The sequence below is a fragment of the Lindgomyces ingoldianus genome (assembly GCF_010093535.1).
Source record: "Lindgomyces ingoldianus strain ATCC 200398 unplaced genomic scaffold BDR25scaffold_1, whole genome shotgun sequence".
NCBI classification, from domain to species: Eukaryota; Fungi; Ascomycota; class Dothideomycetes; order Pleosporales; family Lindgomycetaceae; genus Lindgomyces; species Lindgomyces ingoldianus.
The window spans coordinates 2,837,082-2,859,232 of NW_022985162.1; the positions used below are offsets into that span (position 1 = coordinate 2,837,082).

A 22,151-nucleotide genomic window follows, 5' to 3' on the forward strand; every position below is an offset into this window, starting at 1 on the left:
TGGTAGTAAGTAATGAATGAGTTCTATGCGAAAGATGGCTAGCTTTATTCGGAATGGCGGCCAACAACACTGCACAATGTGAAGACCTTCCGAACCGGATTTCAATTAAAGCTTCTTATCCTCTTGCCAATCGAGGATTACCTACCACCAGACCTTGCATATTAATTCCGTTCTGCTTAAATCGCATGACATCCTGAACTATGCGTCCCATTCCTTCGGCTGTCAGGGATCCGCAAAGACGCCTTCTATGGATATTCTTCAATCCATTCCCACTGGTCGCGCTACAGCTTAGTTGAGGCGATACGATTTTTCTACGCCACTGGAGTTTCTTGGTCAATGCTTCTCACGTTGTATACACTGCAGACCCCATCTGTATTTCAAATGTTCCGAACGTCATTTCATCTGGTTCGTCAAATTGGCCAAGCGTTGAGGCGCCCAACGAGAATCATTTCAAACTCTTTAGTCGTTGGCAGGAGAGTTTCTCAAAGGATGGCCATCAGAGATCCCAAAATTCGTTTCGGCCCTGGAATATGCTTCGCCTCAGCTTGGCCCGAGTGAAGTGAGATATTTCAGACACGGCTAGCGCTAAAATGCGTCGTTGAGGGATCAAGAAGTGAGAGGAGCAGAGGGTAATGCTGTCGGAAAGAGTCGTGATGGCACCCTTTAAAATGCGTTAATGTGCTCACCTTAGAGCCTACAGAGTTTTTCACACGAGTAGTGACAGTAAATTGGCATAAAAGTGAGTTTGTTTGGATCAGACAAACTCCCCAACACCTCTTGGTACCCTCATTCAAGAGCTAAGGACTGGAATACCACCTGTAGTAGTTTCCTTTCAACTTTCGCTTAGGAGTAATCAAAGTGTAATTCGCAAAAGTTACCAAGTTGTCTCTCAAGATTTAGGCCTCTAGTTATATAGGCAATGTTCTTCGCGCACCTCGGTAATTAGCAGCCCCTTCACCACTTAAGCCTAAAGAGGAAGGCGCCAGCGAGGGGAGCACCAACAGTATTCGCACGGCATATCACACAGCTAGACCGCGCAACGCCAAACAATGTACTGTGATCGCCTAGGACTCGTGAGCAGTAGATAATCGATTTTGAACATTCCAGCTCCTATAACACGCAAGCGTTGCTAGGTGATGAAAATGTGAAATGCGGGGCTCTGGTGCTCCAGCCCGGAAATATCGGTATTCTATCAGCCTAGGATGCGGGTGGCGTTGGACGATTCCGCATCAGGCATCCTTCTTTTCTAGTCTCTGATTAATTCGAGTAGAGCAGTCCCAGGATGTATTCCTCCACCTTCTAGAAACAGATAAGAATATTGCTTAATAAAAAAGCTCCAGGATAAGTTTGCTGCGGTCGCATCGCATGCTTGGTGGTACATATAGCAATGACCGTGCAGGTGTCTTCTACTTCGCTCTTCACGCATCGGATATTTCGTAAATCTACCCTCATCTATCACACTTCCAAAGCTTGCGATGCTGCTGCAGGTACTATTGACAGCATTTGTGGCGTTTGCTACAGCCGCGACCGACAAAGTCTTTTTCCCCAACCCGTCCGGCAGGTACCATGTTGGAAAGACTCAGCATGTGTTCAATCATACCACTCACGACGACCCTGTGGCGCCGGATGGATCCAACCACACTGGAAACTTCATTGTTGTCACGATCCTATATCCGACCACACAAGCGCCAAATCCAGAAACCTCCCTAAAGTATATGGACCATACGCTCGCCGATCTGATAGAGAAAGGTTGGGGAATCCCAGAGGGAGAGCTACAGAAGCTATGGACCCCTCTTCAGTGGCAGCCGCCAGTCCTCCCAGGCCTTCCAGGCGAGAACAAACTCCCGACACTTCTATTCTCCCCCGGCGCTGGGATGCCCTGCTCATCTAGCACAATGATCACTGCAAATATGGCCTCGCAAGGCTACACCGTTCTGTGCATCGACCACCCCGGAGAGCCTCCCTACCTAAAGCTCCCATACGACGGCGGTGGCCAGTACGGAATACCAATCAATTACGACTGGGCCAACTACGACTTCCTCTATAAAATCAACAAAAACCGTAAATCCGATTATGATGCCCTGCTTAAGCTGTACCCAGCACTCGTCGACCAGTTCGGCGCACCTTTCAACAAGTCCACGTATATCCACTTTGGCTTCTCAATGGGGGGCAGCATCGGCACCGACCTAGTGTCCTCGCACGAGAGTGTTATGGGCGGAATTAATTATGATGGTGCATTCATCGATTATATCTTTGGTGAAACTGTCGATGTTGGGAAACCATTCCTAATGCTTCGTGATGACCAGAACAGATCTGAGGACAGCATGCACTGGGTTGAGTTCCAGGGGAACCAAACCGGGTGGTGGGAGCATCTGCTCGTCAAGGGCTCCCACCATCTCGACTTCTCAGACGTCTCCATGTGGTTCGACCTGTTGAGCTTGGAGGGGCGGGTCAACGCGACTCTGACGGGGACGATCAAGGGCAGGCGCATGCACGATATTATGATAGCTTTCACAACTGCATTCTTCGATAAGGTTCTCGGAAAGATGGAGTCATTATTGGAGATGCCTTTGCCGTCGAAGAAGTGGCCTGACGTACTCTTTGTCAATAGAAGTTCGGAAAATAGAGCCTAATAGCATTCCGGATCTGGTTCCTACTACTGTCGTGGAATTACCTTTTCTACTACTATAGTAGTAACATAGATTGCCTAGAAGTAGGAAATCTCAGGGAAGCTCTGTAGTGCTCTAGGGCTCCAGAGTTAGTACCGCGCTAAGCTCTCGAAAATCTCAAGTACTTTTATCTTGCCCAAGTCTAAAAGGAGTTGAACAAATATAACACTAGTAAAAACTTCATAAATATTTATACAACTCTGTTATAGAGATTTCTTTCGTAACTTAGGTAGTCGATGCGGTAGATAGGCTGAACGTGCGCGGAGTAATTCCTGTGATAAACGTATACAAGTATTCTAGACTAGTATTTGAAAGCTTTGGTAGATAGTACAGGTAAATCAACTTCTCCTTCTACTCAGATTCATTTCTCTATCTCTTAAGAAGCCTATATTCGGGCAACAACAGTATCACATAAAACGTTACACATCGTCATCCAGTTATCGATACGAACCATTAAGGGCAGCACCTCACCATATTGAATTTCTACCCACGCTATCCATTCCAATCTCAGCAACCCCTCACACTCTCCCGATACTATGTCTTCTCGTCCGCATTACCTTGTTCATAATCGTTCGCATGGTTCGTTGCCTTACGCTTACCCCGCTCATGGGATACTCTCTTGATGTTCAACCATTGCATCCCAGGTGCAGCGAGAATTGAAAAGCAAACAACACCTCACCGCGAATATGAAGATGTTCTGGATTGCCTTGGAATAGGCCCAGCGAAGGCCACGAACCACGTCGGCCGACGGGGAAAGATCATTTAAAGTCAGTGGGCCAGCATGGACAATGGCATCCACCGCAATCTCTTGGGCAATTTTTTGGGATGTATTTTCCCAGGGCCGTTGAGGAGGATTGCATTGCCAATTAGTATGGCGACTGTTCTAGTATCAGGTCAGGAACGCATATTTCTAAGCTATGGCTTGCATACCCCCCGAGCTGCAAAAAAAAAAATGTTGCGACACATCAAATCCAGTCAGTCAGCATTTTAACCCAAAAGCATTCGTAAGGGCTGTTACCATTTGCGAGAAAAACATCAGTATCACTGTTAAGTATTAGCCAATATTCTCCACCGAATAACCTCCGATCGACCTACCTGCATCACGGCTTGGATTGCGATATGAGGCATATTTATACCCATACCAGTCCAATTCCCGTTACCGCTAAGAGCAACGCCCGTTGAAGGGTTGACGTCGTTGGGGATATTTGAGTCTTTAGCCCAGTTCCGATGGCGCAAATAACTGGGCCAATCATAATTGTGGGCATTTACACGGTTCTTGTATCAACGATCATCCAAGATACTCGATATTTCGTGCACGGAAAGAGCTATTCCCTACATAGTGACCAAATCGTGCTACCAAACCTTCAGACAGCAAGAAAGCAAAGAATTGAGGGACGGTCAGCGCGATGTAGTTGACTCCGCTCTGAATTGCAGATGTGCCTGGCACAGCCTGGAAATAAAATCGAAGGTAGTATAGTTTCTGTTCGTTACCAGCTTCATCGCCTCTAGTTTAGCACCAGTATTAACTAATTAATACTGACCAGATAGTACGAATGTTATAGCAAAACAGGAACAGAGATCCGAAAACAGCAGTTCGTTGGCGAAGGAAGCACACCGGAATTAGCGCATGCTCGTTCAATCTCCACTGCGTGACCCAGAACAAAGTCTTCAGGACATCGAAACCAACAAGCAGCCTAATCACCCGAGACCAGCTCCAAGGATCAGTGTTCCCACCATATTGGAGTGCAATACACAAATATGACACAATGCCTAGGAGCAGAGCCACACCAATCGGGTCGACTCTCTTTAGTTTGTCTTCAACGGAAATTGTCGCTCTGAGACTCCTGCGAGTTGCCTAGGGTTCAAAGAGAAAGTGACAAGAACGGTGGCGACGAAGCCCAGTGGGAGGTTTCTACACAGATGTCAGAGCCTGTTATTCCAAATTAGATCCACTTACATCCAGAAACACCACCCTCATTAACTTTGTCCGTGAAGACTCTTCCAACAACCAGTCCGACACTGCAGGTAATCCCGAATGCAATAATCCCGACTGTAATGTACAGGGGACGCTTCTCTAACTCGGAAATGTACGTGAGAATCCCCATTGCATCTTGAAGAAGACCAGCAGCGCCTATCCCTACGATCGCCCGACCCAAAATGAAGACTTCCGCCAATGGAGCGGCAGCATAGAGGGTTGAGCCAGCTTTAAATACGTCAGCTTTTCGCTCCTAACATCTTACGCGAGGGGAGATTGACTTTCACCCGCCTGCGTATGCCCACATCTATGATGCCATTGATGTAAATGCCTAGCTCCTTTAGATATGTTCTATCATTTTATGTTGTTATTTACGCCATGAGCTTAAAAGATTTCCACCACTGATGCAAATACATGGAAAATTCTGCTGGTCTATTCTTCTTTAGCTAGTAGGAGGCGTATCCATCAAGCAAATATGGTTTCATCCTCAAAGCATCTAGATCCTAAAATCTGTGCAGCAACCCAGATACTTTATATTATGTCTTTACTACGGGGGGCGTTGAAGGGAGATATGCTTAAACTGCACGAGAAGTACAGAGATGTCATCTAGCTTGGTCCTAACAAACTCTCCTTCGCGGTTGTAGATGCTTGGAGGGACACCTACATGTATCGCCCAGGGCAGAAAGGAGACAAGAAGGGTGCGATCTGGAACATAGGTACGGAACACTTCGTGTTCTACCGTGTATGGACCTGATAGTGAGTTTTAGTACCAAACGATATGCTGTGACTACGACAGATATTCATGTTTGCGCTCGTATGTGGAGACTCCTAGCTTGATCATTCAACGAGCAGTCTTTGCGGAAATAAGAACCTTTTCTGGAAGGAGACACAAACATCGTAATCAAGCGCATCAAAGTGAAGTATGACTAGGGTAAGGATGACAAAGATCATGCCGTCGTGAACATGCTAGGCTAGTCAACTTCTTTTCTATAGAAATTATCGGTGACCTTGCCTTGGGCCAGGCATTCCACTAGCTAGATGGAGCATGCGTCACTCCTAGGTGAGCACACTCTACCACTTCTGCAAAGGCATGATGATTGCAGCTGCAGCTCGCCCTCTTCCCAGTTACTGCATACATGTTCGAACCGTTCCAGAGAGATGGCTTCCCTTTGGTCAACGCCCTAAAGAATTCACAAATGACCGACTATCTGCAAGTCAGCCTTTTAATATAGGCTCGACTAATTCCATAGGGAAACCATTGGCATGGGCCAGGATGAGGATCTTGGTATCGAGGGTCAAGATCAGTCGTAATATCTTAAGGGTTGATGTAGAAGCAGTTAAAGAGACTTCAAATCTTTCATTAACGCACAAAGTTTCTTAATAAATGCGCTTGTTGTCGTGTATGACTGACTCATGATACAGTTCGTCGTAATCCGTACAATACCTAACTGACCATGATAAAATGCCGAACCTCTTGATTATATCCTACATTTTAGAGATCTATTTTTAATGCAACCTTATTATGCCGTACTGATATCATATGCATGATTTCACGCTATCAAGGCCACCAATGCAACAGCCACAGCCACAGCCACCATCCACCTCCCTTCACTCTTCACGTTTCCACCCCCTCCCGTTGCCGCCCCCGTAGGGTTTGATGTCCCCGTAGGCCTCACAACCCCTGTATCCGTCCCCGTAACCGGCACCGTGGTCCCTCCCCCATCACTCAAAACTACCACACCTGTCGACGCAACACTAAACGTCGTTCCCCCAATCGTAACCGCCGGATCCCCTACCCCTATCGTCGTCCCCGGCCCCAGCACCAACTCCCCATTGTACATCGTGTACGTATTCGAGCCAATCGTAATAACCTGCGTCGAAATCGCAACCGGGATTGTGGAAGTCCCTGACGGACCCACGATCACGACACCAGCAGTTCCTATGCTATATATAGTTCCGGAGATGGTAATAGCTGGGTCTCCGAAACTGAGTGTCGTCCCTGGTCCGAGGACTAAGGCGCCGTTTGCGAGCGTGTATGTAGATGCGCCGATTGTGAGGATTTGTGGGCCGCTGGTGGGAATTGGGATTGTGGAGGTTCCTTGTGGGCCTATGACCACGATACCACTAGGACCAATACTTAACGTGCTGCCGCTGACGGTGATCGCGGGATCCCCGGGTCGAAGTGTAGTACCCAGTGCGAGGATAACACTGCCAGCAGGATCAATGGTCAGTGGAGAGTTACCAGGGCCAAGGGTCACGGTCACGGGATTATTGCTAAAGGGGATGTTAGTACTGGTGCTAGGGGAAATTATAGTGAGACCGCCATCGCCGATGCTGAAGGTTGTGCTGGATATGACGAGGGGTGCGCCGCCGCGTGTGAGTGTGGTTCCGGGATTGATGATGAGGCCGCCGGAGGGGTCTACAGGGATGACAGTGGGTCCGACGGTTATTGTAGGGAGTTGGGGGTTGGAGGGAGGATTTAATGCCGGGTTTGTGGGGTTTGGGGTTGGGGTCGGAGCCGGATTTTGTCCAGGGTTGGGGCTGGAGTTTGGATTCGGGTTAGCACTCGGCGGGTCATTATTGTTGTTTGGTGGATTCGTATTCGGATTTGGGTTTGGGTTTGGGTTTGTATTGGGAGGGGCTTGAGAACTGCTTGGTGGATCCGGATTCTGGTTCGTGGGAGGCGGAGTTACCACAGGTACACTACCAGTCCCTGATTGACCTGGTTGCGGAGGCGTACGGACTGGCTCGGCAGTTGCTGGAGATGTGGGCTCTACAATTGCGCTTGTCGGGAATATATTACCTACGCTATGGAGCGCGACTGGCGGGTCAAAGATCCCGTACATGTCGAACGCGCAAGAGTTCCAGTTTGGATCAAGATTTCGGACTTGTGGAGGCATGACCATTACAGGATAGTAATTGTGAGGGAAGACTACGGAGCATAGAGGCCGATTGTTTGCACAGTTACGCTGGCCGTAGTATGCACTATTGACACATTTAGTTCAAGCTTTATGGGTGTCTAATAATTGACTTACCTCCATGGTGTAGGGTCGTTGAAATCATCGTAGTTCACAGACCACGGTAAGAGATTATGGGGATACTTCCTGACGCTGTAGAGATCTGTTGAAGCAATTGTTACAACGTTAGGCCCAGAAACCTGACGGGTAATTTGCTTTCCACAGTTGTCAATGACATATGGTTCCATCATTGAGAGGTAGACATTTCCCTGATACATCGTAATTCCATCAACTACAGCGTATGGCCCTGTTGTTGTTGGAACATATGCTAGAACCACATTAGCTTCTGGTCCCCACGTCCAGGCGAGTCGACTTACTATGATTGATATCCGGGATATACGAAGTTGCTATGCCCCCAATTGGATCCCAGGCACAATAATCCCGACTCACGGATGTTGTAACAGGCCAAAAATACAGGCTCATGCCTCCATGTTGGAATGTGCACGAAGTTGATACACATGCTGAGCAGGACGGCCGAACCGGCTCAGTCATAGTTACTCGCACCGACCCTGGCACTTTCCAATACGAACTGAAATACGATGAATAGCTGGTCTGAAGACCTAAGCAATCGCTGAATCCTATGCTGCAGTTTGGTGGAGCGCTAGGGTATTCACTTCCGGTGGTATATACGACTGGATATGTAGAATAAATGGCTGTTGTTGAAATCGTTGTCGTGACCGGACCGGCATATGAAATAGCCCCGATGCCGGTACCGCACACTCGCGTGATGTTATAATTTTCTTTGTAAAATATCGTAGACGTATAGTTTGCGGTGTTGATTTTGGAAGTAACATAACGGTTGCTACTTGAGTAGGCCTGGGAAGCCTTTGACCACGAGACATATTCAGCGTTGCAGGCAGATCCTGAATTGTTTCCTACAGCTATTGTCTCCTTAGATTTTTCTTCTTTCCTAAACAGGCGAGGATATTCGCAAAGAAATGATTGAGAAGGAATTGGGCCGACAGCGTACCAGTAGACGTAAAACTAAGAGTAGCACTACCCGAAACCGACGCAGTGTTGTTGACGAACGAAGAAGCCGCAGTCGAGCTATTGAACATAGATGAAATCGTCAAATCTACGCGAATTAGCATATGATCGTATTTGCCATCTTCATTTTTCGGAAAATAATTACTCGAGACGATTTGTGCGAAGTTCAAAGAAGCCAGAGCGAGCAGAACGCCCAAGCTGCAAACCAACATCGGAAGTACCTGCGCGGGAGGCGTTGAGCGATGGAGCGCTAAGCTGAGGATCCCGCAAGCTCCCCTCCATCCTCTTTATGAAGTTGAGAAATGTAGACTAGAAGCACTTGGCAAAGGGAAGGATTTCGGCCTGACGTTCGCTTCCGGCATCCCCCATGCAAAAATCAGCCAGGGTGTTTCATTATCGGATGCTTTAAAAATGCATTCGGTATTCGCCGCCGGGTTTAAGGATGCTTCAAAGGGACTTGATTCGCTAGTTCGAGTAGAAGGATCGGACAATAAGGTGAGGTAAGAACTAAGATCGGCTTTGAGTCGGGTTGTATATTGGACAATCGCGCTCCGCCCCGTTATAAATTGCGATGTGGGTCCCTGCGTGGAACGAGCGGACCCAACCAAGTATCTCTCTGCAAAAACAGTCATGTGCGAAAGGGAAATGTAGCTCTAGTAGGAATGAGCAACGAAGATTCTGCTTGTCAGATCGCGAATACTTTCCCTACTCGAACAGAGGAAGAAAGAATGATAATAACATACATCAGTTCGCATACTCGTCAAGCCCAGTTCTTTAGTTTAGTCACGGAAGGGGGGTCATCTAACACATTCCGTCACTAAATTCCAACATCCCAAAATCCAGCTATAGCCCAAAGAACTTGTCCATTCAGTTAACATCACGCCCTTGGGTAGAGCGACGAGTCGATTGCGTGCGTAAAGAATTAGTCCCACTCTCCAAGACTCTCCTCAATGACTTTCCATTGTGTAAGCCTGGATGGTGGTACAGCGGAAGAGTCTTATTTAGGTGGAGCGTCTAGGAGCAGCCTGGCTTGGCCCGGTTACACACTGGACGCTGGACCCGTCGACCCTGTACCACTAGTCTACGCTATGACCGTCCTCTGAAGATATTTCTCTTGACTTGAAGCCGGCTCTAGACTTGGTGCAAATCTTCTAGATGCTCACTAGTTGCTCCTTAGGAATGTCCTCTTGCCCACAGGGATAGATGCTCTTTAACGTTAAGCAGGTTCAGACTTCAAACGAAGCCCTCGTAATTAACGACGATCGAATTCATCAGGGCGTCATACATAAAGAATATTAGGTAATTAAGACTCGGTGGCACGCACAAGGGTACGATATGGAGAAACGGTAGAGGGTGTTGAAACTGGGGAAAGCAAAAGGCTTCTAGAGGACACTCAACAAACATCGAAATCGGTCAGGGGAACAGGGGATGTCATTTAATATTGTACCTGGAGAGTAGCTATTGCAAGATGTCGGAGAGCGCATGCATGTAGTTCCAATACTGGAAATAATTTGGTGTAGTTCAGAGGAAAGTCCATTTCGTATACAACGACTTGAGTGTTCGACACGCTGAGAGGAGCCACGCCAAGACTTTTTTCAAAGCAATTTCTAGAAAGCCACAACCGTTCTACACTTTAGATTTGATATGGAAATTTCGAGCAGCCCTCCTTATTCTCTATCGCTAGTACAATCCTTATGCCTGGGTGAGATTTGCAAGAGGGGAATCAACTCCGCGAGTTTTACCTGTGCCCCACTAATTCTAGCAGTTATCTCGGTAAAATCTAGCAAGAGATATCCAAGAACTCTCTGAAAGGACAGCGTGTGCCACATGCCATAAATGGCCGTGTATCTGCGATTTGAAGTGAGAATCAGGGTTGCAGATAGAGCGACCTCATTTTGGGGCTTGGGTTGATTAAATGGTTTGCTATTTTCTTGCTAGCGGTTTGTCCAGGGGCTTTGACTTAACAATAACGAGCGATCAGTCCAATTCTAAAGTTATCTGTTTGGGAGAGGTACGGCAGTCCCAGCTATAAACTTGAATGCATTGCAAAGTCCGGGACTTTCAAAATGGTTCCAAGGAGCAATAAATGGATTGCCTCGCAGCGAGACGACATGCTTATACAAGAATGGAGTAACAATGTAATAGAGGCGCTTGCTCGTGAGCGCTTGCTTAGATAGGTAATCTACCCTGTGACCGCTCGGCTTGATCGATATTTTTTGAATGTTTGTCCCACTAATTCGTCTGATAAGCCTAAAACGCAAGCTGCCAGCGAGAACTAGATTACCTTCATTCCGTTTCTTGAGAGCTAGGGGTAGTGGGAGAAAGGAATAGTGGTTCAGGAGAGACTGATGATTTAAAGTGGAACCCTGAGCGGGACAACGTTCCCATTGGACCTAAATAGCAGTTGATTATAGAATGACGGCTGCGATAGTGAGTCTTCGAAGTCTAAGGATCAGGTGGTGCCATGCATGCCCCGATCCCATCTCACTCAGCTCTTTCGTGGTTTCAGCATAACCTCAAATCATTGGAATCTCTTTCCATCGTCTATTGTAAACATATCAAGAATGTAGAATGCTGGTAGATAACTAAATGGGATTCTGAAGGGACAACGAATGGGGTACTTTCGTCTAGACGAAGATTTACGACGCAGTATCCCTTCTGCCTGCTTCTTGGATATGGTGCTCGCGGTGTTCCCTGATATTCAACTTACATTAGTCCCTGCCCATGCCAATCTCGCAGAGGTCAGCGACCCAGAGTCTGTCTCGGCTGCCCGTTCATATCGTTGTACCCGCCATAGTACGGCTGCTGAGGAAAAAGCAATAGTCGAAAACAATGTCCAACAGGACCAGTGAAGGTACCTCAGTACATGTGACGGCATCTCTCTCCACGCCACCATTGCCGCCACCTTGCATTCCTTTTTGCCTCGACAAGGGGCCCCCTCTGAACCTCTACCACTACATCTTCCTCACTCCACCCACGGTCCTTGATCTCCTGCCCGACTGTCTTCCCTTCCCTATATATACGATGGACAACATGTTCCTCCTGGATATCTTTCCAGGGAAGACGGGGTTTATTCCAGCCAAAGCCTTCTATTGCGACTGCAACCCGAGGGTCAAAATGGTGCATACGGATCTGCATTGCCCACAGGTGCCATACAGGCTTTGGAAAATGAAGAATGTTGTTTCCTAGGGCCAACCAAATGGGGACCTGTCCTTGGAAAGCAACAGCTTCGAGGTCTGGGAAGTGCTTACGGACCATCTCCATTGTGTCACCTATTATCTGTGGGGCGAAGCGGTCGGGCCCGGTAATGGTGATCCGCCGGAGAGATTGGAGATGTTTCGGACAAATATGTGAGAGATACCTCACCCAAGGGTTGAGGTCTTGGCTTGAAACGGAGACTACCGTCTCCCTGAGTAGAAGATTCTGGGCTTCCTGGTATACGAATTTACATGTCCACATAATGGCGATAGAGCTGGTTGGGTTTGGCTTCAGTTTCGGATTATAGGTACATCGTTCAGAGTCCTTGCATAGACCAGACCACTTAGGATTAGCACAAAGTAGCGGAGACTTAGGATTTGGCGCGAGGCAAGGAGTCCAGGAAAACCAAGCACGACGCCAGCCCCCATCTTCCAGATTCGCTTCTGGGTGATGGTGAACGTGTATGAGGGCCGAGTGAAAGACGTGATGGTAGATGAGTAGGCGCAGTTCAGCGGGTAATCCGAGGAAAGTTGCACGCGGATTCTTCGGTTGAGACGGGGCAGGGGAGGGAGAGGGAGGGCGCAGCACAACCCTCTGGACCCGGGGTTTGCGTGACACTCGAGATTTCGAGGATTTGGAGATGAGGCTTGCTTTGCCTTTGCCTTTAGCACGGCGTGAGGTCTCAGAACGCTTCAGGGCAGGGCGATTCCGGAGAGTAGGTGCCATTGCAATGAAATGGGCACAAAGAAAGGGGCAGTCAAGTTCGATAGCCTCGATCGAGGAACATTGGGGGTATTTATGTGGTGGGATACGAAGGGGCTTTGCCTCGAATGGGTGAAGAGGGCAGGCAGCAACGGTGAAAGTGGAGCGTGAAATCGCGCCTAACACGCACTCACGTGAATTCCACGAGCGTGGTCTGTGTTGGACCAGTTGACACAGCTCTTGGCACTGCCACCCTCATGAAACTTGGGCACAGCAGCGCTTCCCGCATTCACTGCATTGTACCTGCCGACCCACGACCATGAGAAGACCCCTACATAACTACGCTCTAGAGTCTTCTCTTTCTATTGCACTCACTTTCGCATTGGTTTTGCATTGGTTTTAACTGCAATTCTTAAGACGGCTAACGTCATCACCGCTAGAATACACCCTCCCTTCTGCATACCACTCCCTGCAATGGCCCTTGGATCCCTAAAGAACTCTAAGTGGGCAGACCGGACTCCGGCCGAGGCACATGTCTTCACGCAAGAGCAGCGCATCGCACAGGAGAAGGAGAAGGCAACGCGTTTGCTAGGGCGCCTGCGTTGGAAAGCTGAATCGTTGATTGCATCATACAATCGCGCACTGGATATTCTGAGTACAGCACCAGGGAACCTTGATGGCCGGCATCTGAGATATCCATTCATGTTGGGTCTCGGGGTCGTGAGTCCCGCCGTGACCCCCCATGAGCAAGCACGAGAGGCTGAGATGCAGAAGAGGCGAGCCGAATCTATGTTCAAGCTCGACTTCTTCGAATTCTACGCCCTTCTTGAGCGATATATTACTCAGTGTTTGTCTATACTTGGTGTCCATGTGACTGCTAATGCTCTTGGCCCTAATATCGGTCTCCGTTTGCTCACGAACCCGAATGCACCTCGAACCGTTCAGAGCAATGGCATGAACCAGGTCCATTCGTCTCATCGCTTTCATGAGAATCTTCTAGAAATGCTAGATCAGGGGGATAACCCGCTGCATCAAGCCCTCGGCCGCCAAGACGTTCGTATCCAACTTGGTCGCGCAAAGGAATATCGCAACAAATGGAAGGATGCCGACGAGAAGTTAACAGTCTCGAAGTGGACTCCCGAAGATGACCCGATTAAACTCAGGGACCTCGACCTCGAGAGAATGCTCTCGACCATCTTCGGAGGCTTGGAGCACGCCCAAAGTGTTGTTAACCAAAGCCTTGTAAGTAGGAAAGCTATTTCTATGGGCCTTTCTAATAGTCTTCTGAAGGGAAACAGTGGCATGCTTTTATATCAACGAGATGTCGACATCGACGATGATTCCATGCCTTATGAATACATGTACGACCCAATGGACCTGGATTGAGACGAAGACGATGCTAGCTATGTTTATTTGTTTTTCAGAAGGTAGGTACATCATTATTGTGGCCTCAATGATGTCGCCCAGGTGTATATCCACCGAGGTGGGACCATATGTTTAGATACCCTTTTCTTCTTGCTTCGGATGGCGGGCGGCGTTTTCCTTGAGTCTTGACGACTAGGATATGGTGTTGGTCATTGCATCGTCAAGCGACGATATATTCCCTTACGTATATGACGGCCATGTTTGATTCGATACCGCCGGCGAAGGAAACGGACTAGGAGTTCGAAGAGGGTCGGAGTGTTAAATTTCAACTAGAGGACTCTGAGTGCATCAACTCGTCACCTTTATCTTTATAACTGTGCGGGTAGTATTAAACATTATAGTACAGACACGACCCACTCTCCACCCTAACAACTTTCATCATGCAGCATACATATATTCTCCTTCCTACCATTTCCTACATCCTCCATCCCCACCCTCATCCGCACGCCAGGATATCAAACCTATGTCATCAACGTAAACCAGCAGGAGGCTCCTCCATTTCTTGTTAGCCGTCTGGATATGGTATCAATCTCTGTGCTCCCCAATTCTCCTCCAGCCCATCTACCTCCACGCGTCTACGCAGTCGCACCAGTCTCCACACTTGCACGCTCTTTGCCTGGATGCTCAGCAGCTGAAGTCTCGGTGCCCTTCCAGCGCAAGGTTTCTACGATCAGGCCCAAGAGGGTGAAGAAGCTGTTGTAACATCTCATTAGCATCATGTCTTGTTCGTTTTATAGTAAGATTCTAGACCGGGGTGTAATTAGGGGTATGAGGGAGGAATCAATGGGTCTCTCTTACAAAGCCAAGAAAATGAACGCTTCATTCGCCTTCTTCAGCGAGCATTTCTTCGTATCGGTTGGTGAGTTGAATTCACATTCGTGCCAGTTGTAGTCTTGGGCCGCGAAGATGAAGGATGTGAGCCAGCTATTCCCCAAGATTATTAGTTCATGTAACATATCCAGAGCCCCCAAGTGAAAGGGGGCTAGGATGAGGGAGGCATTTCTTACAGATAGCTAAACACGAAGTTCATTGGCAAATACCAGTTCTTATAACTTCCCATGAATGGAAGAGCGAACGATGGGAGCCAGAAGCAGAGGGTCATGGCGGCCTATGGGTGTTATGTCAGCAGGGCGAATTGTGATTGATAGAGAAAGGAGGGTGTGGTGGTGGTGATAGTTGTTATTAGGGAAGTGAGACATACAATGACGATCCAGAAAATAAGGTGCTGGTTGTGGTCAAAGTCATTGAGGAAATACCCAGTGATGCCAACGACGATAGCAGAGCTAGCCCACGTCATAAAGTGCGAGCATGCGAGGAGGAGGCGCGATGTGCCTGCGGGGATGCTTGCGGAAACCATTGTGCTCGTTTGCTTTTTAGAATATGATTTTCTACGAGAATGCAGGTCTCGAAAGTACAATGGAGGTTTTTAGATTTGCTGTTACTCTGTATGTTTGTTTCAAGGGAGAGAGCTCCGGATCTGTCTGAAGGTCGAGGCTGTCATCCATCCGACAAGGCCAGATAGAGTGACCTTTATATCCTCACCCTCCATTCCATCAAGTCTGCTATCCTGTGGGACAACCGGACCAACCATGCATCATCACATTTCGATCGCCATGTCTTGACTGATGCTTATCGTGCCACATCACAGGCCCCCCCATCTTCAGCCGGTCCACTCACGATTCCGTCAGCGTCCTATTTGCTCATTATCTCCATCCAACCCCCGTTCTGGCCAGCATCCTCAGATATCGTGACATTCGAACAAGGGCAGTCCTGCATTACTAACCCACTCAACCCTGGTGTCATGGCGTGATGCCTTATTCACATCACCCATCGAGCCCAAAACCATGCCAATCCGCCCCAACATCGATGTGCAAAGCAAGTTTCTTGCAGCCCTGTATTACCCACTCATGACTCCTCGTTCACGTTTGACGTTGTTCGTTGGATGATTTCACACATATCTGACTGATCGCATTGGCTGGCGGAATGTGCCGGAAATAGCGTGCCCCAAGCAGCCCACGGTCTTCAAGGCAGCAAACCTGTGCGTGTGTACCTCTTAATTCCTCTAATGTAGATTTCGACCTGACAGAAACCCCCTTTCAGTAATTCCTATTCTCTTTCCGGTAATGATGTGTGACTTTGTTGAGATGGCGTGGATTTGTTTGGGATATTGCCGGCATGCCGATGTATTGTTGAAGCAGCGAGAGCGATCAGTTCAACAGGTGACATGGAATCCCTGCCCCCGTCTAATCCCGGAAAAGCTCCGGAAGCTTCGGATATCGCAGGGTCTTGTGATTGCTAGCATTGCGCAGAAGCAGCCCGAGGATATGGTAAGTTCGGTTTGCCGGTGCCGATATGGGATTTCAAGGGTGGTCTGAGCGACATTGTGATGTCATAAGATTTTTCGGAGAGTTTAGGTTGAACTGGTGGAGAGTGTGGCGGGATGAGGGCACAGGAGTGAGATAGGTGCCGAGAGAAGTCCGAGGCGAGGGTGGGAAGAGTGAGGAGATCATGAGACTGGGAGAATGTTTTATTCATTATGGGTGGGGGATGAACATAGTGGACTTAGCACGGGAAGAGTGGTGTTGACAAAAGCTCCGGAGTTGATGTACAGCACATAAATAATGTAATCGTAAATCATTACAATCGGAAAGCGAGCGTATTAACGAGAAAAATGCTATCTATGCACATAAAACTGCTTCCCCATATCTACACAAACACCGACCTACTCATGGCAATAGTTTGCATCCTACGTTGTTGTCGCTTAGAAATCTTCGTCCCCTGCTCAACACGGACGATCTGTTCCTGGGTTAGCACTTTAATCGCCCAACATCTACTACTGAACTGTCAGCTTACCTTGAGATAATTCGACATGATCAGCGCATCCGTCCCCTCTTCTTCAACGGGCTCAGCAAGGATCATATACTGCCCTGCTAGCACTGCAACATCTCCATCTTGCACCTGGTCATCACGATCCTTCTCATCCACATATTCTAACGGCACAACGATATACTGGTTCGCATCATTATGTAATGTGACTACAATCTCTTGGTCCCAGTACACTCCCGTCACATAACTCTTCTTGGCTTCAATCGTCAGCATATTGCCCGCAGTCAACCCAACTTTGTAGTCATTCCAGATCGGATTGGAATAGAACGTTCCGCCTGGAGGCTCAATCAACGTGACGATAGGCTCGTCGGAGATGGCAGGGTCGGAGGCGATGCGTTGTCGAATGGCTTCCGCCATGCCGATTTCGGCGGTCACGGTGTTGAGCGTGCTGGTGATTTTGCGGAGCGTTTCTGCGCTGAAGGCAGATCCATAGCTCTGAAGTCGCGATTGGTAGTAATCTACCACGCTCTGGATTTCCTGATTGTTGCGCGCGAGGATCGCCAGCGTGTCCTCGAGCGTGATTTTGCGCTTGTCGAGCTTGTAAGCAATAGCCAGATCGGAGTTCCCAAGTGTAGCCCGGAAGCGGTTCAGACGACCGGTCACACGGAGTTCCTCAAGCATTTCGATATCTGGACGAGCCATACCAGGAACTTTTACGTGTTTGAAGATTGTGCCGCGGCGGCGTAGAGCTTGTCCTTTGAAGCCTGTGAGCCAGTGGTTCACACGCCGGATGACCTCGTTAATGTGATCGACGGCTTGATAAGTGGCATCGTTGAGAGTACTTTCCTCGATGATGAGGTCGTACCGTTGGCCGTTAATGTCGACTTCTTGGGCCGTGTAGACGCCTTTACGCACGCAGAGAATACCTTCATAGTCTGCAACTCGGATCAGATACTGTTTGCCGTCTGTGAAGATGGCGTTCAACAGCGTATTTTCATTACGGCCCTCGTGGTCTCTCTCAATGGGCGGGATATCATTGAAGGTTCTCATGTGGTCGAGTGCGCCGTATTGGAGGTTGCGAAAGGCCAGCGAGTCTTTGAAGCCCTTCTCTGGCCACTGAACAATCCAGGACTTCTGCGCTCGACAAAGCTGGTCAACGGTACCGGGAAGGATATAACCCAGGGGTGCGATGCGGGTTATAAAGGTCTCCCAGTAGTAGGTATGATCCTGGTTATCTGGCTTCCTAGGAGACCAGCCTTCGAACGCTGGAACCATCGAGGTGAGGAACACGTGAGAATTGATCGAATAGAATGGTATTACCTTGAGGAATAGCAACTCCATGCTGGGTCGATCGGCTCGGAAGTGAAAGGTTTTCTCCAGGAATTCTCGGATATTTTGAAGGTCATCGTCGTTGAGGAATGAAAGCAGGAGAACTAGCATTTGAAGAAAGCGTGGTCTGAGCAGTTGCTGTACCTTGTCCGAAGGATCGAGGGATGTGTAGTATGCAGATGAAAGATTGATTATCTTCCTGATACCCTTGCTTGTGGTAAGCGTCGTGAACTCTCGACCGTTGTTTACTCCATAGCGAATGTCCTTGGAGGTGATGATCTTGACGCGCGTAGACATTCGAAACAAAATAGCACTACGAGTGCAAAGTCTGCGCACGTCTTCCATCATCGCTTCAAGTAGCTTTCTAGTCTCATCAAGGTCCTGAGCCGCGTTCCTGTTTTGGATAATGAGCTGGAAGTTAACTAGCAAGCTCACCATTGAGGTGGAATCAACTTCAATCAAGGTACTCTCTAGATCAAATTGGCCTTGGTAATATCGTAAGTCCTGCACGAGCGTGACCTCGTCACTGTCAATATTGACCGCCGGTCTTTTCTCTCTACCCGAGATGACGAGTGCTTCCGTTTTCTGTCCAGGAATAAAAGACGGGAGCATCTTGTCTCTCCTGGCTCTAGCATGCTTAAGCACCTGAGGAGTGGTGTCTCTAGATATGACCCTAAGATCTTGTCGGACTTCAAAATCCCATAGCAAGTGTCCTGCTGTGTTGACTCTCCATTCGGAAGTCATTTGATCCGGCTTATAGTCACCCATTAGCATGTCTGGAGGTATAGTGAGTATGTGTTCTACTGGAAAGCAGGGAAAGGTTTTAGTACTACCAGCCCCTGCCCATTACTTGCGACTTTGGAAAGTTTTCGGTAAAACGCTTTTCGTGAAGCGTTTCGGTAGCAACTCTCTTGATCAAAGTACGAGAAAGAGACTTGCATTTGTACCGGGGACTGCATACCTTGTTCTAACTGGGTGACTGTAGGCCTGTCAACGCCAGGGAGGAACACAATGCCAACTTTGATTACTGGTGCGGTGTCATAATTGTCAAGCGCTGGTATTCCACTGATATAACTTCTCTTCAGCTTCTGATCCGCTGCCATCTGCAATCGCTGAATAATCTGAGATGCATCTTCAGTGTAGTGACTCTTCTCTTTAATGTACGATATCACTTCAAGACCTTTCTTGTACCGCAACTTAGCATCTCCATGGTGGTCTGAGCTAGAACCAACGAATGTATGATCGTCCGATATGCTGCTCTCTCCATCGAGAAGACTTTCAGAGTCTGTTGGCAACGCACGCTCTATGCCACCCATCGATAGCGGGGCAGAAGGGTTGGGGCCTTCATCGTTTGATCCACTTCCAAACCCTCTCAGGTTCGGAAGAGGAACAGATGGGGGTGGACGTCTTGGAATGCTTGGGGTCGATGAGGGGGTATCGGGAGGTGGTGGCGGGGGTCGGCCCGGTCCAGGATATGCTATGTATGGCGAATCATTGACTGTCGACTGGGATGGCAGAGAGTGGTTCAGGTAAGGGTTATTGGGGTGTCCCTGACCGCCGTCAATGGCATCTCGAAGAGGGTACCGATCCATGGCAGTGTCATCCACTCAGCACGGGTAGCTTGGTAAAAAGGACGAGCGAGGACAAGGCTCGAGACACATACGAAGGAGGGCAACAAACCTCTTCTTAATGGAAGGGCAAGGGAAAAAGGTAGGCCAGGCTGAGGCATATCCTGACCTATCCCGGAGAGGAGGACAAATGTGGCGCCCTAGCTTGCACACAGGAAGATTTAGGGGTTATGACAAAGCTGCAGCTTCTTCATTTACAGAGTCCTGTAAGCCTCCCTACGATCTTTGGGGGTTCTTCTTGTTTTTCTGTTAGTTACAAATCTAGCGGGAGTGTCTTTGTCGAAACAATCTCAACAACACTGCCTCTAAAATGTCAATCAGTTGAGTGCCTTGCCGCCAACGAGGCTGGCGCTTGGTCGCCTCAGTGTCTGTCCATTGGATTGATTAGCACCGAATGAAAATAACCTAAACTTGCATCCTGCGTCGGCGAAGGCAGACTCGGTTCCATTTGCCTTCCGAGAGGCTGTGGGCTGTGATCAAATCATGCGATTTCAATATGTGCGAATCACGCATCAAGAGGTAGCTGTAGCGCACCCCAATCCGGCCATGCATTGCCAAGATATTCAGCCTTCTCGGATTGTAGTCCCAATAAATATTGTAGCCTATCGTTTATGCCCTGCTGCGCCTCGCTCAGATTTTTAGGGAGTGCGAGGCGGGCTTTCAAAGCTCAAGAGCCGCGCCATTGATACGACGCGACTCTATATAGTGGAGCTTGACACCCACGTTCCTGAACGAGCAATCTTTCTCTCACTTGCGAATAGTCTGGTTGATTTTTGCTCTGCTAGAGCAGTGGTGTTAGGAATGTGGTCTCTAAGAAGTTGTAGAGCATTTCCACTTCTCTGGCTACTGGTTCGTATAGCATTTGCGGACACCGATGCGCCATGCTATTCACCAAATGGTGCTCGAGCGACCGGCTATTTTGCATGCGATCCTACCGCATATATCACTTCGTGCTGCCCCCAGGGATGGACTTGCTACTCGAACAGCATGTGTGTTGTGACCGACCCATCAACTGCCAACTCATCGCATCCGATCGGGACTTCTATGCGTGGTACGTGCACAAATCCGGTCTGGAACAACGCGATTTGCGGAGACTATTGTCTGGTGAGTTGACTTGCATTGAACCAAGTCCCACAGGACCTGACCTAAGTACAGAAGGGGAGCGACGTTGACGGATCGTTGAAGGCTTGTGGTGATAACAAGTTTTGTTGCGCCCATGACCAATCCTGTGACTGTACGAATGGCGCCTTCAGCATAAACCCCGGGATAGTGCAGACAATTATTGGCATTGTTGGTTTGGAGCATACCCAAACGTCTACGATATCCGTTGGTGCCTCGAAAACGGCCTCGGTGACGGGGTCTGGCTTCAGCACGGTGAGGACTGCAAGTACTGGGAATCAAACCCCAACCAAGACTGCAGAACCGGGCATGAAGAAGGCAGCGGATAATCGAGGACGAAATGCCGGTATCGCAATCGGGACCCTACTTGGCCTTGCTCTACTCGGCCTTGCGGGATGGTTCATTTACAAGAAATTCTTCTCCGGTAACACTTGGGATGTCCACAGAAAAACAGAGGTTCCGCAGACCTCTGAGCCGTTGAGACCTGCACCCGAAGCGGACCCATACATACGGGACAATGCAACAAATCCCCAGATCAATCTACCGGTTAGGGATCAGTCTCAGGGCAACTTCGATGGCGGAAACGCCCCATATGGGAATGATTACGAGCGTAACGCGCCAAGTAGGGGACCTCTAGTAGCATCCACGACTACTATCGGAACTAGTACCGTTAATAACGGTGGACGAGCGGCCTCCGAGAGACCCTTGAGCATCGTAAGTGACGACGAAGGTGAAGCCCGATATGTGAGGCAGCGGCCAAGTGAGTTGTGGAGCGATGTGCGATAAGAGACTTCTCTTGCTACAATAGTCTTTTAGAGTAGCACGAGAACAAGGAAGAGATGTCAAAAGTCGTGTCGATTGAGGCGAGACCGATTTAGAGGACGAAATCATCAGCTGGCGTGGAACCTTATTGATAAGGAGGTGCCTCGGCGTGTACTTCGAGACAGTTTCCATTTCCGGGTTCCAGACCGTTATGACTTCCCCCAAGGCCATCAAATCTTACTACGTTGTGATACCCTTCCATTCAGCGCCAGCATTTATATATAGACTTGGCTGTTTCTTTCGTAAATACAAGTTACACAATATTCCTGTTCCTTCTTCTATTTGCGATTTCTCCTGCTGCGATTGGTTGTTACGCTAGCCCTCAGGCTTCAGCTCAAGTCCAACGAACTCCCTACTTCCACCTTGTCCAACGAGTCTAAACGACAGGACCCTCCGCGAAATTGTGTACAATTGTTCACTCACGTTGACCCTCCCCGTCTCCTTGCATTTGGTA

The 22,151-nt window shown here is 48.6% G+C and overlaps 10 protein-coding genes across 10 annotated transcripts; 4 read left to right on the forward strand and 6 right to left on the reverse strand.

Annotated features, from left to right (window-relative positions):
* Positions 1 to 34: 34 nt before the first annotated feature.
* On the forward strand, positions 35 to 1,201 carry BDR25DRAFT_348541 (uncharacterized protein; the record flags this gene model as incomplete). The annotated part of the gene is made up of 8 exons (XM_033694433.1): positions 35 to 78; positions 136 to 275; positions 298 to 559; positions 604 to 650; positions 692 to 717; positions 759 to 884; positions 947 to 1,056; positions 1,108 to 1,201. The coding sequence occupies 8 exons, from the start codon at positions 35 to 37 to the stop codon at positions 1,199 to 1,201; spliced, it is 849 nt and encodes a 282-aa protein (XP_033555115.1).
* A 186-nt stretch (positions 1,202 to 1,387) lies between these two features.
* BDR25DRAFT_390521 (uncharacterized protein) lies at positions 1,388 to 3,539 on the forward strand (the record flags this gene model as incomplete). Its single annotated transcript, XM_033698099.1, has 9 exons — positions 1,388 to 1,505; positions 1,537 to 2,551; positions 2,586 to 2,664; positions 2,749 to 2,790; positions 2,899 to 2,960; positions 3,029 to 3,073; positions 3,107 to 3,252; positions 3,314 to 3,408; positions 3,438 to 3,539. 9 exons carry the CDS (start codon positions 1,388 to 1,390, stop codon positions 3,537 to 3,539), a joined length of 1,704 nt encoding a protein of 567 aa, XP_033555116.1.
* Positions 3,540 to 6,194: 2,655 nt separating this feature from the next.
* Positions 6,195 to 8,153, reverse strand: BDR25DRAFT_309060 (uncharacterized protein; the record flags this gene model as incomplete). The annotated part of the gene is made up of 3 exons (XM_033691050.1): positions 6,195 to 7,629; positions 7,680 to 7,929; positions 7,979 to 8,153. 3 exons carry the CDS (start codon positions 8,151 to 8,153, stop codon positions 6,195 to 6,197), a joined length of 1,860 nt encoding a protein of 619 aa, XP_033555117.1.
* A 194-nt stretch (positions 8,154 to 8,347) lies between these two features.
* BDR25DRAFT_9418 (uncharacterized protein) lies at positions 8,348 to 8,925 on the reverse strand. Its single transcript, XM_033699271.1, has 2 exons — positions 8,794 to 8,925; positions 8,348 to 8,736 (listed from the first exon to the last, which is right to left on the reverse strand). Exons 1-2 carry the CDS (start codon positions 8,858 to 8,860, stop codon positions 8,543 to 8,545), a joined length of 261 nt encoding a protein of 86 aa, XP_033555118.1. The 5' UTR covers positions 8,861 to 8,925; the 3' UTR covers positions 8,348 to 8,542.
* Positions 8,926 to 11,204: 2,279 nt separating this feature from the next.
* BDR25DRAFT_9440 (uncharacterized protein) lies at positions 11,205 to 12,624 on the reverse strand. The gene has a single exon (XM_033699277.1). It carries the CDS (start codon positions 12,570 to 12,572, stop codon positions 11,508 to 11,510), a length of 1,065 nt encoding a protein of 354 aa, XP_033555119.1. The 5' UTR covers positions 12,573 to 12,624; the 3' UTR covers positions 11,205 to 11,507.
* A 362-nt stretch (positions 12,625 to 12,986) lies between these two features.
* Positions 12,987 to 14,204, forward strand: BDR25DRAFT_251018 (uncharacterized protein). The gene is made up of 2 exons (XM_033686100.1): positions 12,987 to 13,790; positions 13,839 to 14,204. Exons 1-2 carry the CDS (start codon positions 13,023 to 13,025, stop codon positions 13,932 to 13,934), a joined length of 864 nt encoding a protein of 287 aa, XP_033555120.1. The 5' UTR covers positions 12,987 to 13,022; the 3' UTR covers positions 13,935 to 14,204.
* A 37-nt stretch (positions 14,205 to 14,241) lies between these two features.
* BDR25DRAFT_9535 (uncharacterized protein) lies at positions 14,242 to 15,594 on the reverse strand. The gene is made up of 5 exons (XM_033699294.1): positions 15,175 to 15,594; positions 14,981 to 15,081; positions 14,790 to 14,897; positions 14,539 to 14,666; positions 14,242 to 14,395 (listed from the first exon to the last, which is right to left on the reverse strand). The coding sequence occupies exons 1-4, from the start codon at positions 15,328 to 15,330 to the stop codon at positions 14,549 to 14,551; spliced, it is 483 nt and encodes a 160-aa protein (XP_033555121.1). The 5' UTR covers positions 15,331 to 15,594; the 3' UTR covers positions 14,242 to 14,395; positions 14,539 to 14,548.
* A 285-nt stretch (positions 15,595 to 15,879) lies between these two features.
* Positions 15,880 to 16,545, reverse strand: BDR25DRAFT_299918 (uncharacterized protein). Its single transcript, XM_033689256.1, has 2 exons — positions 16,074 to 16,545; positions 15,880 to 16,011 (listed from the first exon to the last, which is right to left on the reverse strand). Exon 1 carries the CDS (start codon positions 16,506 to 16,508, stop codon positions 16,269 to 16,271), a length of 240 nt encoding a protein of 79 aa, XP_033555122.1. The 5' UTR covers positions 16,509 to 16,545; the 3' UTR covers positions 15,880 to 16,011; positions 16,074 to 16,268.
* A 134-nt stretch (positions 16,546 to 16,679) lies between these two features.
* On the reverse strand, positions 16,680 to 19,857 carry BDR25DRAFT_348549 (uncharacterized protein; the record flags this gene model as incomplete). The annotated part of the gene is made up of 4 exons (XM_033694434.1): positions 16,680 to 16,769; positions 16,827 to 18,931; positions 18,979 to 19,734; positions 19,764 to 19,857. 4 exons carry the CDS (start codon positions 19,855 to 19,857, stop codon positions 16,680 to 16,682), a joined length of 3,045 nt encoding a protein of 1,014 aa, XP_033555123.1.
* Positions 19,858 to 20,462: 605 nt separating this feature from the next.
* On the forward strand, positions 20,463 to 21,966 carry BDR25DRAFT_251022 (uncharacterized protein). Its single transcript, XM_033686101.1, has 2 exons — positions 20,463 to 20,860; positions 20,912 to 21,966. Exons 1-2 carry the CDS (start codon positions 20,558 to 20,560, stop codon positions 21,659 to 21,661), a joined length of 1,053 nt encoding a protein of 350 aa, XP_033555124.1. The 5' UTR covers positions 20,463 to 20,557; the 3' UTR covers positions 21,662 to 21,966.
* The last annotated feature ends 185 nt before the right edge of the window (positions 21,967 to 22,151 follow it).

Bases quoted from the DNA above. Each gene is read 5' to 3' on its own strand.
- BDR25DRAFT_9418 (XM_033699271.1), bottom strand. From the start codon at position 8,860: ATGTTGGTTTGCAGCTTGGGCGTTCTGCTCGCTCTGGCTTCTTTGAAC. The intron at 8,737-8,793 runs GTAATTATTTTC...TAATTCGCGTAG, and splicing joins CTTCGCACAAATCGTCTCGA to ATTTGACGATTTCATCTATG.
- BDR25DRAFT_9440 (XM_033699277.1), bottom strand. From the start codon at position 12,572: ATGGCACCTACTCTCCGGAATCGCCCTGCCCTGAAGCGTTCTGAGACC.
- BDR25DRAFT_251018 (XM_033686100.1), top strand. From the start codon at position 13,023: ATGGCCCTTGGATCCCTAAAGAACTCTAAGTGGGCAGACCGGACTCCG. The intron at 13,791-13,838 runs GTAAGTAGGAAA...AGTCTTCTGAAG, and splicing joins GTGTTGTTAACCAAAGCCTT to GGAAACAGTGGCATGCTTTT.
- BDR25DRAFT_9535 (XM_033699294.1), bottom strand. From the start codon at position 15,330: ATGGTTTCCGCAAGCATCCCCGCAGGCACATCGCGCCTCCTCCTCGCA. The intron at 15,082-15,174 runs GTATGTCTCACT...TAACACCCATAG, and splicing joins TTATTTTCTGGATCGTCATT to GCCGCCATGACCCTCTGCTT. The intron at 14,898-14,980 runs GTAAGAAATGCC...CTTGGGGAATAG, and splicing joins AACTTCGTGTTTAGCTATCT to CTGGCTCACATCCTTCATCT.
- BDR25DRAFT_299918 (XM_033689256.1), bottom strand. From the start codon at position 16,508: ATGAATAAAACATTCTCCCAGTCTCATGATCTCCTCACTCTTCCCACC.
- BDR25DRAFT_251022 (XM_033686101.1), top strand. From the start codon at position 20,558: ATGTGGTCTCTAAGAAGTTGTAGAGCATTTCCACTTCTCTGGCTACTG. The intron at 20,861-20,911 runs GTGAGTTGACTT...ACCTAAGTACAG, and splicing joins TTTGCGGAGACTATTGTCTG to AAGGGGAGCGACGTTGACGG.